Here is a 17,212-nt window from a genome sequence, read left to right as displayed (position 1 = left end):
AAGACATCACAAGAAAAATAAAATTATAACCTAACTCTAATGAACACAGATGCAAAAATTCTCAACAAAATACTAACAAACCAAATTCAACAGCACTTTAAAAGGATCATACACCCTGATCAAGTGGGATTTGTCTCTGAGATTCAAAGATTATTCTACATACACGAATCACTAAGTGTAATCTACCACATTAATAGAAAAATAAAAATCATATGACCATCTCAATAGATGTAGAAAAAGCATTTGACAAAATAAAAAATCCTTTCATGATAAAAATGTTCACAAATTGGGTATAAAATGAAGACACCTCAGCAAGGATGCCTACTCTCTTCACTTCTATTCAACATATTACTGGAAGTCCTAGCCAGAGCAATCAGGCAAGAAAAGTAAATAAAAGACATCCAAATAGTAAAGGGAAAAGTGAAGTTGTCTTTGTTTGTAGATGATACAGTCATGCATGAGACAATTGTCAAGACTCCACCAAAACACTGCTAGAACTAGCCAACAAATTCAGCACACTTGCAGGATACAAAAATCAACAGCCAGGAAACGGTCGTGTTTCTATAAACTAACAACAAGACATCTGAAAAAAGTGCAGCATGCTGCGGAGGGATGGCGGTTGGTCTGCGGTGGGTTCAGGCCCCCGGTTCATTGGTGGCTTCTGAGCTCTGCTCTCCCCACTGAGCTGCTGTCTAGTGAAGAGGAAGCCATGGCGCTCTGGGTCACCAGGAACACAAAAGTTAATGTTGAAAATAAGGCAAAGATTGTATGGCAGGCACAAATCGCGTGCCTCTGGCCACAGCTGAGGCCTCCAAGCCCGAGCTGAGGCCCAGAACAGCTCTTGGAAACATTGGTCACAAAGTCAATGACCAACCACAGGTCAATTTGCCTCGGAAAGAGGAAGCAAAAACTTTGGTTCCTGGAAAAGTTATTCCTAAAAAAAAATACCTAAACCTCTGGAAAAGGCACCCGAGCCTGTGTCGGAACCAGAGCCAGAACCTGAGCCCGTTAAAGAAGAAAAACTTTCACCTGAGCTGATTTTGGTTGGTACTCCCTCTCCAAGCCCAGTGGAATCTGCTGGATGTGCCCCCTCCAGAAGAATCTCTGTGTCAGGCATTCTCTGGTGTAATTCTTTGCAGTGAATGATGTGGATACAGAAGATGGAGCTGATCCAAAACTTCATAGTGAATTATGTGAAAGATGTTTATGCTGATATGAGACAACTTGAGGAAGAGCAAGCAGTCAGACCAGCACTGAAAGTTCTCAATAATGGTGAATGGACACCAACTCTATAGCATTATCTGTCAGACACTGAAGAATCTCTTCTAAATGTTAGGCAACACCTGGCTAATGGTATGGTCATGGTGAATCGTGGGCTTAGAAAGCACATGACTATCAAGAACAAGTATGCCACGTCTAAGCATGCTAAGATCGGCGCTCTGGCACAGCTAAATTCTGCACTAGTTCAAGGTCTAGCCAAGGCTGTGGCAAAGGTGTAACTGTAAACATGAGTTGGAGAACTATAATAACTGCAAATAAAATTGGCACCATCTGCCATCTCTACATTATATGTTACCTTTACTAATGTATAATAAAGTTTGGGGTCCTTTTTACTTCTTATACCTTAAAAAAAACACCTAAAAAAAGAAATAAACAATTCCATTCATGATAGCATCAAAAATAATAAAACACTTAGGAATAAATTTAACCACGGTGATAAAATATCTGTATACTGACAACTACAAGAATTGGCTCAAAGAAAATGAAAAAGATAAAAATGAATGGAAAGATACCTCCTATTCTGCATCAAGAGAATATCATTAAAATGTCCATATTACCCAAAACCATCTATATATTCAATGCAATCCCTATCAAAATGGAAATGACATTTTTCATAGAAATAGAATAAACTATTCTTACACGTGATCTTAGCCAAAAGGCCGAGAAGTGATTAGAATAAACTATTCTTAAATTTGTATGGAGCCACAAAAGACCCTGAATGGCCAAAGCAATCCTAAGAAAGAACAAAGCCTGAGGCAAACTATACTACAAAGTTATAGTAATCAAAACAGTATGGTGCTGGCATAAAAACAGACACATGGACCAATGGAACAGAATTGAGAGTCCAGAGATTAATCTCCACATACGTGCTCAACTAATATTTGGCAAGGGAGCCAAGACTACTTAATAAGGGGAAAAGATAGTCTCTTCAATAAGTGGTGCTAGAAAAACTGGATAACCACATGAGAAGAATGAAATTCTTCTGTATTACACTACTCACAAAAATGAACTTGTAATGTATTAAAGACTTAAACGTAAGGTCTGAAACCATAAAAATCCCACAGGAAAACATGAGAAGAAAACTCCTTGACATTGGTCTTGGCAGAGATTTCCTGCATATGACACCAAAACCACAAACAATGAAAGCAAAAATTAATGACTAGGACTGCAAACCAAAAACCTTCTGCACAGTGAAGCAACCAACAAACAGCATGAAAAGGCAACCTACTGAATGGGGTAAAATGTTTGCAAATCATACATTAGATAAGGGGTTAATATCTAAAACATATGAAGAACTCTTAGAACTCAGTAGCAAAATCGAGCAATCCAATTAAAAATTAGGTAGAGGAATTACACAGACAGCTTTCCAAGGAAGACATACAAATGGCCAACAGGTACACGAAAAGGTACCCAACATGACTCATCATCAGGGAAATGCAAATCAAAACCGCATGAGCTACCATCTCACACCTGTTAGAATGGCTAGTATCAAAAAGATAAAAGATAACAAGTGTTGGCAAGAATGTGGAGAAAAGGGACCCCTTGTGCAATGTTGGTGGAAATATAAATTGGTGCAGCCACTATAAAAACAATATGTAGGTTCCTTGAAAAATTAAAAGCTATAACGAGAACTATCTTACAATCCAGTAACCCCACTTCTGGGTATATATGGAAAAGACTTGGAATTAGTATCTCATAGGGATACCTGCACTCCCATGTTCCCTGCAGTATTATTTCACAAGAGCCACGATGTGGAACAGCCTAAGTGCCCCGCAACAGGTGGATGGATAAAGAAGATGATTTATAAATATAAAATGGAATATTACTCAGCCATGAAAAAGAAAGAAAGTCTGCCATTTGTGGCAACCTGGATGAAACTTGAGGGCATAATGCTAAGTGAACTAAGTCCAGCAAAGAAAGGCAAATACTGTGTGATTTCACATGTATGTGGAATCTATCAAAGTTGAACTTGGAAACAGAGTAATGCGGTGGCTACCAGGTGCGGGAGTGTGGAGGACATTGAGAGCTATTGGTCAAAGTATACAGATTTACAGTTAGGAGATGAACAAGTTCTGGGGATCTAAGGTACGGAATGGGATTATGGCTAATCATATCGTATTATATACTTGAATGTTGCTAAGAGACTAAATCTAAAATGTTCTCACCCCAAACATCAATGGTAATTAGGTGACAGGACAGAGGTGTTAAGCTAATGATATGGTGGTAATCATTTTGCAAAATATGAACGTATTAAATCAACCCTTTGTACATCGTATGGATTACTGAGGTTTAAGAATCCAGCTCTTTTGTAACCAACATTATAAGAATCGATTCAGTGAAATTTCATTAGTGTATGCTAAAATGTCTGGGTAAAAGGCTGTTGGAGAAAATGAGATTCATATGGCCACGGAGTATTCCCCAAATGTGATTTACTAGCTACAAAAGTAAAATGAAACCTTTACATACATAACAGAGAAATCTGGTGATGAAACTTAATACCACCAAAAACAGGACAAACTGAGAGTACTTACCCCCTAATGCAACGCAATGAGGATACAAAGTCACCTGTACATAGATGACAGAGTAAATGATAGTTCTGTATCAGTGTTAAATTTCTTGGATTTGTTCATTGCCTTGTGGTTATATAGGTAAAAGTTGTTCTTTGGAAAAACATCATTTGGTGAATAATCACGTTGTAATGCTTTAAATATCTTACAATTTTATTGGTCAATTATATCTCATTAAAGCTGAAGAAACATTACAAATAAATATAAATAAATAAAAGTAAAAATAAGCATGGATTGGGTTAGCTAGCGTTTCTAAACTAAGAGACAAGATTTCTTTTTTACAGATTTTATTCGTTCATTTGAGAGAGACAGACAGAGAGAGCACAAGCAGGGGGAGAGGCAGAGGGACAGGCACCAATCCTCCGGCATAAACCGGAGGATTATACCACTGCTGTTACCCGGTGAGAGTGCATAACCTGTACCTAGCACAATAGCTTTGAAAATATCCTAGGTTACTCACACTTTGGTGAATCTGCTCGTGTGGTAGAAAGAACGTGGACTTTTTTTTTTTTTTTACCAGAAAGGTGTGCATTAATGTTGACACAGTTCCACAGTAGTTGTGAGATGGCTTGTGCCTATCATTTGTTTGGCTTAGACGAGGATGTTTTGCTAAATGTTAGCTAACTGTGTTACAGACATTTGTTTCGGGTGCTGGCCTCTGCTCCACTGGCAGCTCTTGCCAACCCCCCAGAAGAACACATGCCCACACGTCTACCCATTTCCCACACCAGGCAGATCCTAACTGATGATTCATTCAGAACAACGGCCAAGACCGAACCGTGAGCATACGGGTATATTCACAGTCTGATCTGCTGACACCTAACTGCAAAGTTAGAGCCTACAAAACGAGTGGAAGTGAAAGAAAGAGGTCTCATACAAGATCTTCTTTGCCTCTGAGATTCTGTCCACAACATGAGGTGACACTCTTGTCTCCTCCCAGTGCCGTGAGGGTCACCAGGCCATGAGCACCAGACTCGGTACTTAGTTTTCCCTTCCCAGCCCCTAAACAGTGACACGTTTGGCCCATCACATGCAAAAACACAGAGAATCTCAGCCCCACTGGGGCAGAGCCCGTCTCTGCTGTGTGAATCCACCCTTTTAATACTAAGAAGATCAATAACACAGACACCAAGAGAGCTCATTCATTTTAACAGTCGAGCACAACTTTATTAAATCTTCCTAGGAATCATCTCCCCGGCCCCCCCCCACTATCCAAATACAACAGCTACAAGTATTCAAATTTCATAAATGCAATATTGCAAAGGCAGGGGAACTAAGAAAAGCCTTCATAGTGCTGAGATAAAACAGTGCTTAATCATGCTCTCAGTACATGTTACTAAATGCTAAGTACTAGAAACCAGAAGAGATCTATGGGCAGCTGGCAGCCGGCGGCTTGGGAGAAAGATGGATGACAAGCAGGGTAACACAGGACAGTGCTTTCTGTTCCGGTAACTCTGTTGATATCCAGTTTAAAAAACAAACAAACAAACAAACAACCCTGGAGACACACTTTCAGAGCCCAAATGGACCACGGAGGGTAGAGAGGGCCAAGGTTCTCAGACGCCTAGAACTGTGGTTCCCCGTCTTGATCTCACTCTAGTGGAAAGAACTGAGTCTGTGAGGACCAGAGCCTGTGTCAGAGTAATAACACAATGAAAATTTGCTGAATGAATGAACTGATACCTGGCTGCAGTGTGAACAGGCCAGGCCTAAGTTTCTCTGAGTAAAAGCTTTGCTGGGACGTTTTGGGGAGGCAACATGTCCACGGCAAGCCTGACTTCTCAGGATGGACCTTCGGTGAGCTGCACATCCTGGGAGTTTGCCCAAAGGAGCAAGCAAGTTCTTACTACTGTATCCTGGTCGTCTGAATATGCCCACCCAGCATCAAAATTTGCAGCCAGAACCTCAGGTTCAATACCACATGCTCATTTTATGTTGATTACTATGGAATCTGGGGTGGAATGTGACTAGTGTGAGACCCCCCCCACCCCTCCCTGTCCCTTTTGTCTTTTTCGCTTTCAATCGCCTTCCTCCTGTTCTCTTTCCCCGTCCTCCCCTTTTCTCCTAACCCAGTCTTGTGCCCATCCCCCAGCTTTCTTCTTTCTTCCTCATTACCAAGGTTAAGTAGTTCTAAATATCTGTGGCTCCACAGGGTGGGGCAAGTAAAGCTATTTTTAGTTTCCAGAAATAAGAGCAGTTCCAAGAAAAACAAAAAACAAAAAAACCTATTCCTGGCCACACTAACAGTGATTTAGAGACTCTCTCTTGAACTCATGCATATCTAGAACATTCTACTGGGTGTGAATTCAACACACAGTAAGCTGGGGATTTTGGCTTCTAGGACATAAATTTGATGATGATGATGATGATGATGATGATGATGATGATGAAGATGATGTAAAAATAAACCAGTATTCACACAAGTAAGAGCCATTTTGTGTGTGTATTTAAATAAAACAAGGGGTAGGTGCTATTTTAAAGTAGCTGGGCATACCGGATAAATCTTTGGCACAATTCTTAGTTTAAGACTTTAAATTATTTCGACTTGGGCCTTATATGGTTCTAAATGTCTTTTCATTCATTCATTCATTCAGTAAACTTTCACTGAGTATCCACTCTGCCAAACATCCTTGTAAATGCTCTGATGGCCATCCTGTCACTCTTAAGTGTTCAATCCTTCTTGGCATATATTATCTCCTAAATATTTGGAAGATTTCATTCACTATGACGACAATGATTACAAAGATAACACAAGACGGAAAATGAATGGCCACTCCCTGGATTGTTGCTTCTTTTGGGGAGTACATGAGCCTATCTCTAGGCGGCCTGGTATCACAGAAAGACCCCCAAACCTGGGGCTGTATGGACTAGATGTGGTCCACGCTTCAGAATCTTTGGGAAGTTACTTCCCCATTTTGAGTCCCTATTTTTTTTTAATCCTAAATACTGAGTCCAGGAACCCTTGCCCTACCTTTCTCTGGCATTATTGTGAGTGAAACATGAAATCAAGTTTGTAAAAGTGCTCTGAAAACCATAAAGCCCCATACGAATGCGAATTATCACTATCAAACGATCTTTAACATTCCTTTCAGGGAAAACCTTCCCCTTATAGCTTCATTTTCTCTCTTTTTTTAAGGATGGGGGCGGGACTTACATGATCAGCTAGCATTATTGGGTTAGGTACTTGGTGGCATAACCCACACTGATCTCACGAGAAGACAGCAGTTAGAAGTTTTCCTTGTTGAAAATGAAATGCACTCCCCGGGGGCCAGACTCAGAGTTGGAGATGCACTGTTTACTGAGGGTTTCAGCTAAGGCTTCAGGTCCGCAGAGGAAAACTCCTATTCTGGTACTTCAGGGGAAAGAAAGGAAAAATAAAACAGTGTCAGGCTTTTGGATGAGACAGACTACAAAGCACGTGAGGGCATTTCCTCTTGATTTTAGGCTCTAGTGGGGACGTCTGCCGCAGAAAAAAATGGTGGTGAAGTGATGTTTGGGGACTGGTTCCCTTCGGGGCTCCATAACAACTCTGCCAACAGCTGGGTGCGGCTTTATCCTTCTCTGTTTTAGACTCTAAAGCCTAGTTCCTCAAGGTGTGGTCCCAGACCAGTAGCTTCCTAGTCAGCTTTTTAAGAATGTAGATTCTCAGGGTGCCTGGGTGGCTCAGTCGGTTAAGCATCTGCCTTTGGCTCAGGTCATGATCTCAGGGTCCTGGGATCGAGCCCCACTAGGCGGGGAGTCTGCTTCTCCCTCTCCCTCTGTCCTTCCCCCTGCTCATGCTCTCTCACTCTCTCTCCCCCGACCACTTTGTGTGTCAAATAAATAAAATCTTTTTAAAAAGAATGTAAAATCTCATGTCCCACCCCAGACCCACTTAGTCAGCATCTGCCTTGTGAAAAGATCCCCAAATGGTTCTTAGACTCATTAAAAGATAAAAAGCAAAGGTGTGAAGGGTATATTTGTGGTGATTTCTTGAGTTTATCATGTGTTCTAGCAAGATAGAGGATCTCCTCAAACTTCCAGAATGGGTACAGCTTTAATGAAGGCAGAAAGGACTTTAGGATGTCTGGCAACTTATGATTTTAGACCCCAAAACTAAAACTGAAAGTGGGCACCATATCTCCTTAATGATAAAAGTCTAAATCATATTGAATGAAAAGAAGTAGATACACCAGTGAGATTTAGGAGCCAAAAGAAAAGAGCTAAGTTATGGCCTCACTTGGGAGGGTTCAGAAAGGCAGACATGAGCCCCCCCCCCCCGAGCATCTTTGTTTATAATAAGTAATTATTATAATTACTTATTATAATTATAATCCAGGTAAATTTGATAATTATTATAATTACTTATTATAATTATAATCCAGGTAAATTTGATAATTATTATAATTACTTATTATAATTATAATCCAGGTAATTTTGGTGTGCTCTAAAGCCTCCCTTGTAAAGTCATATTTATCTGGAAACTTTTATTGGGTGTGAATACAGTAATCTAGGTATTTTAGTTTTCAGAATATACAAGTCTAGCTGTGTTTGGGAGCTCCCTCTTTCGGTGAGAGCAAATGGGCTAGATCACCCAACTCCTTACTTTGGGTGTTGACTCGCGATTGTCTTGAATTCATTATCCCAGTTGGGTCGTCCATACAAGGTCTTTTGTTTCAGGCCTGTGATCACATCTTTCTCCTCGTCATGGTGCACAGCAAAGTGATCGGCCTGTAGGAAAGGACATGAATTCACAAAAAAGAGACAGGCTGTAAGGAAAACACAGCTATATTTACGTATCTCACAAGCCAAGTTCTCACTACCCATTCTAACCATATATATATTTGAGGGCTAGAAGGTACACAAAGATGAACAAACTGGGTCTCCTCAGGGAAATTACAGTCTAGAAGGGCAGACCTTGAAGTGTGAGCATGAATAATCCTTTTTGCAGAACATGGTATCACGAGTGCCACAGGAGAGGTACAAATATCTCAGTGAGAGCGAAGGAGGGAGGTGGGATAGGATGGATATAGGAAGACGAGGTTGGAAGCACTTGGCATCGAGCATTGAAGGTGTGGGTAGGATTTAAATTCTGACTGTTTTTCTCCCTGTTCTACATGTGACTTTCTCTCTTGACCCTAATAGACTCCCACTCCTTTAGGAGAATTGCTAAGGACTAAAACAACCACAGACTAAAATGCACTCATATCTTGGCAACATAATGAGACAACAAATCAAGCCTAATGCTAGTGTGTGTGTGCGTGTGTGTGTGTGTGTGTGTACATAGTCACCTGTTGTTTTCTGCTACCATTCTACAGGGTCTCAGTTTGAACAACAGATATTTTTCATAAAAGTGGTTAATTACATTTATTTAAAACTTGAATCAGATTTTAAATTCACCGGACAGGGGATGGTTGATGGGGATGGAGGAGGTTAAGAAGGGTGACCACTGTGGTTTAATAATCCTATAGGGACTAATTTTGTAAAGCAAAATAGTTATCTTGCAATGCAAATAAATTTCTCATCTAAAAAACTGTGTCCGGTATTTTAAATAATAAAACTGCAAAGTAATTTATAAATTATAGATTTTTCCCCTGGGTTTCATTTTTTTATCAAATATTTGCTGTTTTGTTTTGTTTTTAAATTGCAGAAATGGCATTTGAAATCCTTTTTTCTGGAGCAACAATGTTCGCGGTCATGCGTTCCCAGATCTACAATTGCAACAAGACTCTTCTAAGACTTGGAGGATCGATGATAAACAATATGCCAAAACCCAAATGAAGGGTCAGTTTTCACAATCCAAGGTACTCGTGAAAGTTGCCCAGGAGGGAGGAGGCAATGTGTGGCTATGGCCACCTTTCTCCCTGACACCAGCCAGGGACAGACAGAAACTCTTGTCTTAGCTCCTTATGCAGGGTGAGCTCATGCTGCTTCTGCTGCTTCCAGGCCAAGTCATTGATGTTTGCTTATTTAGAAAGATTTTAGGGGCACCTGGGTAGCTCAGTCAATTAAGCGTCTGCCTTTGGCTCAGGTCATGATCCCAGGGTCCTGGGATAGAGTCCAGCATCAGGCTCCCTGCTTGGCAGGGAGTCTGCTTCTCCTTCTGCCTCTCCCTTTGGCTTGTGCTCTCTATCTCAAATAAATAAATAAAATCTTCAAAAAAAAAAAAAGATTTTACCCCCTAGGAATCATTAACTTGTTTCAGAGTTTTTCAATTTCAGCACTTTCGATATTTGAGACCAGATAATTCTTTGTTGTGGGTGAGCTGTCTTATAAATTGTAGAATGTTTTCATTATTAACATGGGAGCTACACACACACACACACACACATACATATATAATGTGTTATGTTTTATGCATTATATGTTATATTACACACATACACAGACATATATGCTATATACATATGCACACATATATCATCTTCATTAAATATATTCTGATTTATTGATAAATGATAATCATGAACTAGTAGGAGTTTCTAAGAGTGCAGACTTTGGAACATTCTGCCTCTGTCTCTTACTAGTTGGGTGCCCTTGGACAAATGACTTAACCTGTTCTGGGCTTTGCTTTCCTTGTCAGTAAAGTATGGAGAATAATACTAGCTACTTCATAAGGCTGTTGTAAGGACTGAATTTGACAATCTATGTAATCACTAATAAAAATACCTAACACACGGGATATGCTTAAATAACTATGAGCACTTATTATTACTATTTACTAAATGTATTGTGTGTATTGTAAAATAGACATGAACATAAAATTAAAGGAATATGTATGTGTGTACAGATATAAAGATAGAGGTAGAGATAGGCATAAAGAGAGGGAGAAAGACAGCTAATATTTTCTTCCCATTACCCTGTGGATCGTCTTGTCCAGGTGGTTCGAGACCCTTGGAAGAAGCATGACTCTAAGAAGGTCAAAGTCACGGCTCTTATTCCCTTTGGGCTCCCTAGCTTTGATCTCTTCCACAGATTCCAGCTTTGAATCTAATCTCAAGAGTCTGAACATGTGTGGACACTGAGTGAGAGTGGACAGGCTGGATCTCCCAACTCCTCCAACTGTTCTTGGTAAGAACGGAATACGGAACACTCCAGTAACCGAAGGGAAGTCGGTCTGCCCCGAGGAACTGTGGGAAGGACGCGAGATCTCAGCTTTCGCCCTCACCTGAGACTCATCCCAGCCCGTGAGATAGATGTTATAGCTGAGGAAGCCGGCGTTGTTCCTCTCCTGCATCTGGGTCTCTAGAAGCTGCAGCAAGTCCGCAAACCACTCAAAGGCGTGTGTGTCCCGGCACAGCCAGTAGAAGTATATCTGCAAAAGGCCTCATCAGAATGGACAGACGGGTTTCTACCCCACCCAACCCTGCAACCTTTCCCTGTTTCCCTAGAAACATAGGTTTTCAGAAAGCTCTGGACATCTCACAAGCTAACTCACATGAACCTGCACAGGCCTTCACCCCATGGGGCAGTAAATACCTTGGTCTCAGAAATGCATGGCTTAGGAAAACAACATCAGCTCAGTGCTGTCCCTCTGGGTCTGCTCTTGGCCACCTCAAATCCCTGGCTTCTTCTGTCCCGCCTCTCAGAAAGCCCAAGGGGCTCTAGGCTAGCTTCACTGCCCGCTAATGCCAGACATTCCTGAGTTCCTGGGGGTGGGGGGCTGCTCTCCCCATACCTTCTCCATGTAACAAAGAGAGAAAGGGGAGAACAAAAAGTCACCGTATGCTCAATGTCCCTATTCGAGGTTATCTCTAAAGTGATTCGAATGACTCACGTTTTATTCAAGATGTCCTTTACTGGGCAATGAAACCAAATTTACATGTGACCAAAAAATGCCCTGGGAATTTACTCTGAGGAGATACCCATAAGAAAGTAAGTACAAGTTTCATGAAAGGGCGTGTTTCCTGCCCTCCCCTTGCAAAAAAGAAAAAAAAAAAGGTATTGGGGAACCGAAAAAAGAATCAATCTCAATATCTAATACAGGATGATAGAAAAATGATTCTGTACCCTCTCGATGGAACATAAAGGAATCATTAAAAAGAATCATTATAAAGCCTGTGACAACACTGAAAAAACACTATGTTTTTTTTTCGAAAAAGTATACATACTCAATATTTACAACTTTCCAAGAGTATGTAAACATGTGAGAAAATATTGGACCAGAATCCACAAAAAGGGTGGCTACTGCATTAGGGTTGCTAACACTTTCCGTCCCCACTACCTTTCTTCCCAGTTTCTTCTAATGCTCTCCAAGTGCTGTATACTACTTGCAATAATAGACCTGCTTATTTATAAGCACATTTGACTTATCAAACAGCCCTTTTATGAGAAGTCTGTCTCTCTGGAACCACCCGGAACTTGTCTTCACTTCCTTTGGTCTCCAGCCAGCCTCTGCCCAGAAGGCTCTCTCCCACTTTGCTGGGCCGAGTGGGAGGATTGCCCCCAGCCCTTCGAAAAAAACGAAGGGACTCACCTTTTTGAGTCTCAGATTTGTGGCGTTGTTGCAGTATTTGTACCAGACAGACTTGAGAATGGATGCAAAGGGTGTGACCCCAATCCCTGCTCCCACTAACATCACCACCTCATAACTGAACACATCTTCACTGGCTGTGCCGAAGGGCCCGTCCACAGCTATCCTGCAGGGAAGCGTGTGAGGAGATGGTTAGAGGGTCACCTCGCACTGCAGAGTAGGATGAGGCACAGCTTATGTCACACCAAACTGGGACAATGTATCAACAGGGCACACTCTTCTATGAAATGGCTTTCAACTTGGTGTCAACATTGTGGTTCGAAGTAAGAAGAGGAAGTTTTAGCTAACTGAAAACATTTGGTAACTCTCAGGGGCATTTTTTTTAATCTCTCCACCCTTTCACCTACCACCCCCCCACACACACATACACACACACCTGTACCTCTTGCCAGGGCATCCCACAGTTGAAATTCCTGCTTACATTGAACGCTGAAGTAAAGTGCAAATTTTCTGTCATAGCATCTTGTGAATTTAATATCTTTACTTTTCATTTGTCTATTCATTGAGTCAAGCAACAAGATTTTCTTGAGCATCTACTAAGTGCCCGGCACCATCTCAGGCACATGGGAAGAAGGGGGCAAAGTGGATAATATATGGCATTTACCCTCAAATAACATAGGTCAATTAAATTTTAAGAATATCCTTGATGGGGCACCTTGATGGGTCAATTAAATTTTAAGAATATCCTTGATGGGGATCAGTTGGTTAAGCAACTGCCTTCAGCTCAGATCATCATCTCAGGTTCCTAGGATCAAGCCCCATGTCGGGCTCCTTGCTCAGCGGGGAGCCTGCTTCTCCCTCTCACTCTGCCTGCTACTCTGCCTGCTTGTGTACTCTCTCTATCAAATAACTAAAAATAAAAATTTTAAAAATAAATAAAACAAACATATCCTGATGAGATGTGTTCCCTCTATCTTTAAAAAAAAAGAATATCTTTGATACACTATAACTTTGTTTGTTAGAAAAGTTAATATACCTTGGCCTTGACCCTTATATATTTAAAGGAATTTGGGAACACTCATTACTAATATTTGATTCAAGTATTTTCTATTTCACACAAGATTTATAAGTATATGCTTAAACGCACCACACACATAAAATGGGGAACACTGACATAGCTACCTTTATTTGTAGAACTTGTGTGTTTGCTCACGCCCAGGAGACAGTGTAGTGAGAGATGGGAAAAGGGGAGCTATTGGGGGACAGTTTTCATGAACTTGTACACTTCTGTAAATATGCTCTTTGTACTTACTTAGGTAGTTTCCAAGCATCCTGAAACTCCTGCTTATCACAGCCACAAGCATTGAAAAGTCCTTCCGTCCAGTCCCCAACGATCCGAATATGGATGCTGAAGAAGTCTTCCTCAGGGGCGGAGGTCAGTGTGAAAGGGTGCCACTCCAGCCTGGACACCTTGGGGCACTTGACAAAAATGTATTGTCCCACCTCCATCTTGAATCCCTTCTTCTTCATCTGTAGCTCGATGGTTTTGAAAGGGTGAGTGACCACCTACAAACAAAACATGTCTCTGGGGGGCACCTGGGTGGCTCAGTGGGTTAAGCCTCTGCCTTTGGCTCAGGTCATGGTCTCAGGGTCCTGGGATCAAGACCCGCATCAGGCTCTCTGCTAAGCAGGGAGCCTGCTTCCTCCTCCTCTCTCTCTCTCTGCCTGCCTCTCTGACTGCTTGTGATCTCTCTCTCTCTCTGTGTCAAATAAATAAATAAAATCTTTTAAAAAAAGTCTCTGGGGGCACCTGGGTGGCTCAGTGGGTTAGGGCCTCTGCCTTCGGCTCAGGTCATGATCCCAGGGTCTTGGGATCAAACCCCACATCGGGCTCTCTGCTCAGCAGGGAGCCTGCTTCCTCCTCTCTCTCTGCCTGCCTCTCTGCCTCCTTGTGATCTCTGTCTGTCAAATAAATAAATAAATAAATATTTTTTTAAAGATGTCTCTGGAAACTACAATTTCCCCCAAATACTTGTCTTTTCAGTGTCCATATGGACAAAAGGTTGAGCTAAGATGCCCCCACACATCCCCTCTGCAAGCCCAAAGAGGCATTTCCTTGAATGCATGCATCTCACCTCTCCTGGTTTGTGCTCAGCTGGAGCCCATGGCCTGCCAACTCCCAGACATCTCCCCAACCCACTCCCTGGAGGATCCGCTGAGGCTGCAGCTGCAACCGACTGAGGGCCATTCATTTCCTCCCCAAGCCTGGCCATCTTTCCTTTTACAGGTTCATCTCCTCAGAAAACACCTCCATCAACCCTGTGTCTGCAACTCTCTGTCTCCAAGTCTTTGCCAGGGAGTCCAGCCTAAGATATCAGCCTACTGTGATATTTTTTCTCCAAAAAGTCAAGGCATGTGCTAGAAACAGGAAGAAGAGATGGCTGCCTGCTCAGCCTTCCTGTCTCCCCAGGGGACGATCGAGAGCAGCTGGATAGAAGAAGGGGACCCTATTGGCTGGCAATATAGCAACATCCCCCAAACCAAGCCAAATGTACTCATCTTTGTCCTGAGTCATACCTTGAGCCTGCCTGATTGCATGCATTGTGTTTACATTTCTACCTATCTGGGAAGTACATCATCGGTCTATCCCAAAGTCCTGCTCCCACCCACTCATTGCCATCCTCATTCTCCGTGTGTACAAGGGTTCATGACAGCTTTGTTTGTAACAGCAAACAATTGGAAACAGTCCAAACACCCATCAGCTGGTGAGGTGGTAAATAATTAAAAAAAAAAAGCAGTCCAATGAAAAGCTGTCATTACAATACAGAGAGTAATACATCGTTTCTGGGACAATTTCTGAGATACCGAGGACTTTCTATGTACAACTAAAAAACAAACCAAAGGGCATCAAGGCAAAGAAAAATCAATAGAAACAAAATTGCAGCTCCCTAAGTGTTGACTGATGGTGCCAAGCTTTTCTTTCTATGAGTGAGGAGGGGTAAGACAGGAAATCCTTTCAATAAATATTGCCAAGCATTTCCAAAACTTGTGGTTTCACTCCATCTTAAATGATTAAGCAGTACCCAACATCCTTTCATCACCGAAATAAAGAAGCTTAAAGCTTCATTTGAAGCCAAAAAATAAAAATCGACAAAAATTATTTTGAAAATGATGTTTACCATGTTGTAATTTTGTATGGTGAGAACATTCTTTTGGCTGCCCCAGGTGAAACTGGGATTAAACGAAATAAAACACACTAGCAGAACTGACACCTTGTTTCTTAGTTGTTTTTTACTTTTTTTTTTTAGAAGAAAATGAATATCTGTTTTTATGAGAAGAAAACGAGTTTCTATTTTCTCCACAGGAAAACAGATTCGATTTTAAAGTATGTTCGAGGGAAATACTTGCCTGCTTAGTCGGGTCTAGCCTAGTAAGGGAAATTTTGTGGCAGCCTTTTTTTGCTCTTCTGTGGGCTTTTTCTTTTCATACAGTATAAGTATCATAGAAGGAGAACTGCTATAGCTTCCTATATTTCATGATTTCCAGTGCCAGCTGGACTAACTTTACTCTGGCCTTGCACAGATGCCAAGAAAGAAAAGCTAGGGAGGACAGGGAGAATTCATGTGTTTCGCAAGAATAACCCATACTAGGCTTTTAGTAAACACTTTTTGAACTGTATTGAGTTGAATTCAATTTTATTGGATGAAACTGGTTTTGTCTCTTGTTTCCTGAAACTATAACCAGGAGTTTCTATTTCTATTTATTGAGTCGGATATTTATTTAGTTAGTAATGAGAAGCAGCAGAGAAACAAAACGCATGATATTCTGTGACGACATTCACAGTATAGGAAAGGAGGTAAAGGGAGACCAAGAAAACTACCTCCACCTCAATCAGACCTGCCCTTGGCTCCCTGGTTCTTTTGGCGTCTGAGTATTTTAAGGCTCAGTGTGTACCCTTTTGAACTCACGTGTTTTGCTTCTTCACTCTTACCTGCTCACGTCATCACTGGATGCCACTGGATGCTCCTCCTCTCTCTCTCTCTCTACATACACACGCACACCCACACGTATGTGCGCGCGTGCACGCACACACACACACACACGCTGAGAGAGAGGGAGAGAGAGATTTATTCATGCACACAAAACAGTCCGCTTTATTTTTCAACAGAAAATGTTAATTTGTACTTCCCCCGGTTAAAAGGTTCAACCATCATCAAGCTAAGTATACCAACTGAGTTCAACCATAGCTCTTCTCTCTGCTCTACATTTAATCAAAAGAAACTGGGGCGCCTGGGTGGCTCAGTGGGTTAACATGCTGCCTTCGGCTCAGGTCATGATCTCAGGGTCCTGGGATCGAGTCCCACATCGGGCTCTCTGCTCAGCAGGGAGCCTGCTTCTCTCTCTCTCTCTCTGCCTGCCTGCCTCTCCATCTACTTGTGATCTCTCTCTGTCAAATAAATAAATAAAATCTTAAAAAAAAAAAGAAACCAAGTGAAAGACAGCTCTGATCAATGGTACAGACAACTTGGGTAGATTTGTCCATGATATAGTTAGATGCGATTAGTTATTCTTAAAGCAGACAATACCTTGGTGATGACCACCTTCTGTTGAGATCGCCAAAACCGTACCAGCCTCTCACAGAGATACAGAAACATGGGACCCACTATCCATTTCCACGTCTGTAATCAGAGCAAAAGATGAAAATGGTATGTATTAAGGGGTGAGAGCTAATAAAAGATTAATGGGAATGAAACGTTTCCAAAGTCAAGTTAATTTTTGTAAGCTTGTTTAAATATTTGATATCCGATAGGTAAATTTCTTATACAACAGAATGCACGAAAAATATTGAAAGTTAAAATAAAATCTTAAGCCAATAGAAATGAGCATTGTCCTTGGCCACACTGGGGAACTT

The 17,212-nt window shown here is 41.5% G+C and overlaps 1 protein-coding gene and 1 pseudogene across 1 annotated transcript in view; one reads left to right on the top strand and one right to left on the bottom strand.

The window, feature by feature from the left end:
• Positions 1-709: 709 nt before the first annotated feature.
• Positions 710-1,295, top strand: LOC116882663 (annotated as a pseudogene).
• Positions 1,296-6,225: 4,930 nt separating this feature from the next.
• The window catches only part of LOC116882619 (cytochrome b-245 heavy chain), a 33,244-nt gene continuing 22,257 nt past the window's right edge, over positions 6,226-17,212 (bottom strand). The window contains exons 8-13 of the mRNA XM_032883141.1: positions 16,887-16,979; positions 13,613-13,866; positions 12,304-12,466; positions 10,996-11,142; positions 8,434-8,558; positions 6,226-7,200 (exon numbers count right to left, since the gene is read on the bottom strand). Of these exons, the coding sequence (XP_032739032.1) occupies positions 7,074-7,200; positions 8,434-8,558; positions 10,996-11,142; positions 12,304-12,466; positions 13,613-13,866; positions 16,887-16,979 (909 nt within the window). The 3' untranslated portion in view covers positions 6,226-7,073. The remainder of the gene's footprint in view (positions 7,201-8,433; positions 8,559-10,995; positions 11,143-12,303; positions 12,467-13,612; positions 13,867-16,886; positions 16,980-17,212) is intronic.

This window comes from Lontra canadensis, unplaced genomic scaffold (assembly GCF_010015895.1).
Source record: "Lontra canadensis isolate GAN:19392208 unplaced genomic scaffold, GSC_riverotter_1.0 scaffold86, whole genome shotgun sequence".
NCBI classification, from domain to species: Eukaryota; Metazoa; Chordata; class Mammalia; order Carnivora; family Mustelidae; genus Lontra; species Lontra canadensis.
This window is presented reverse-complemented; position numbering and strand designations above follow the sequence as displayed.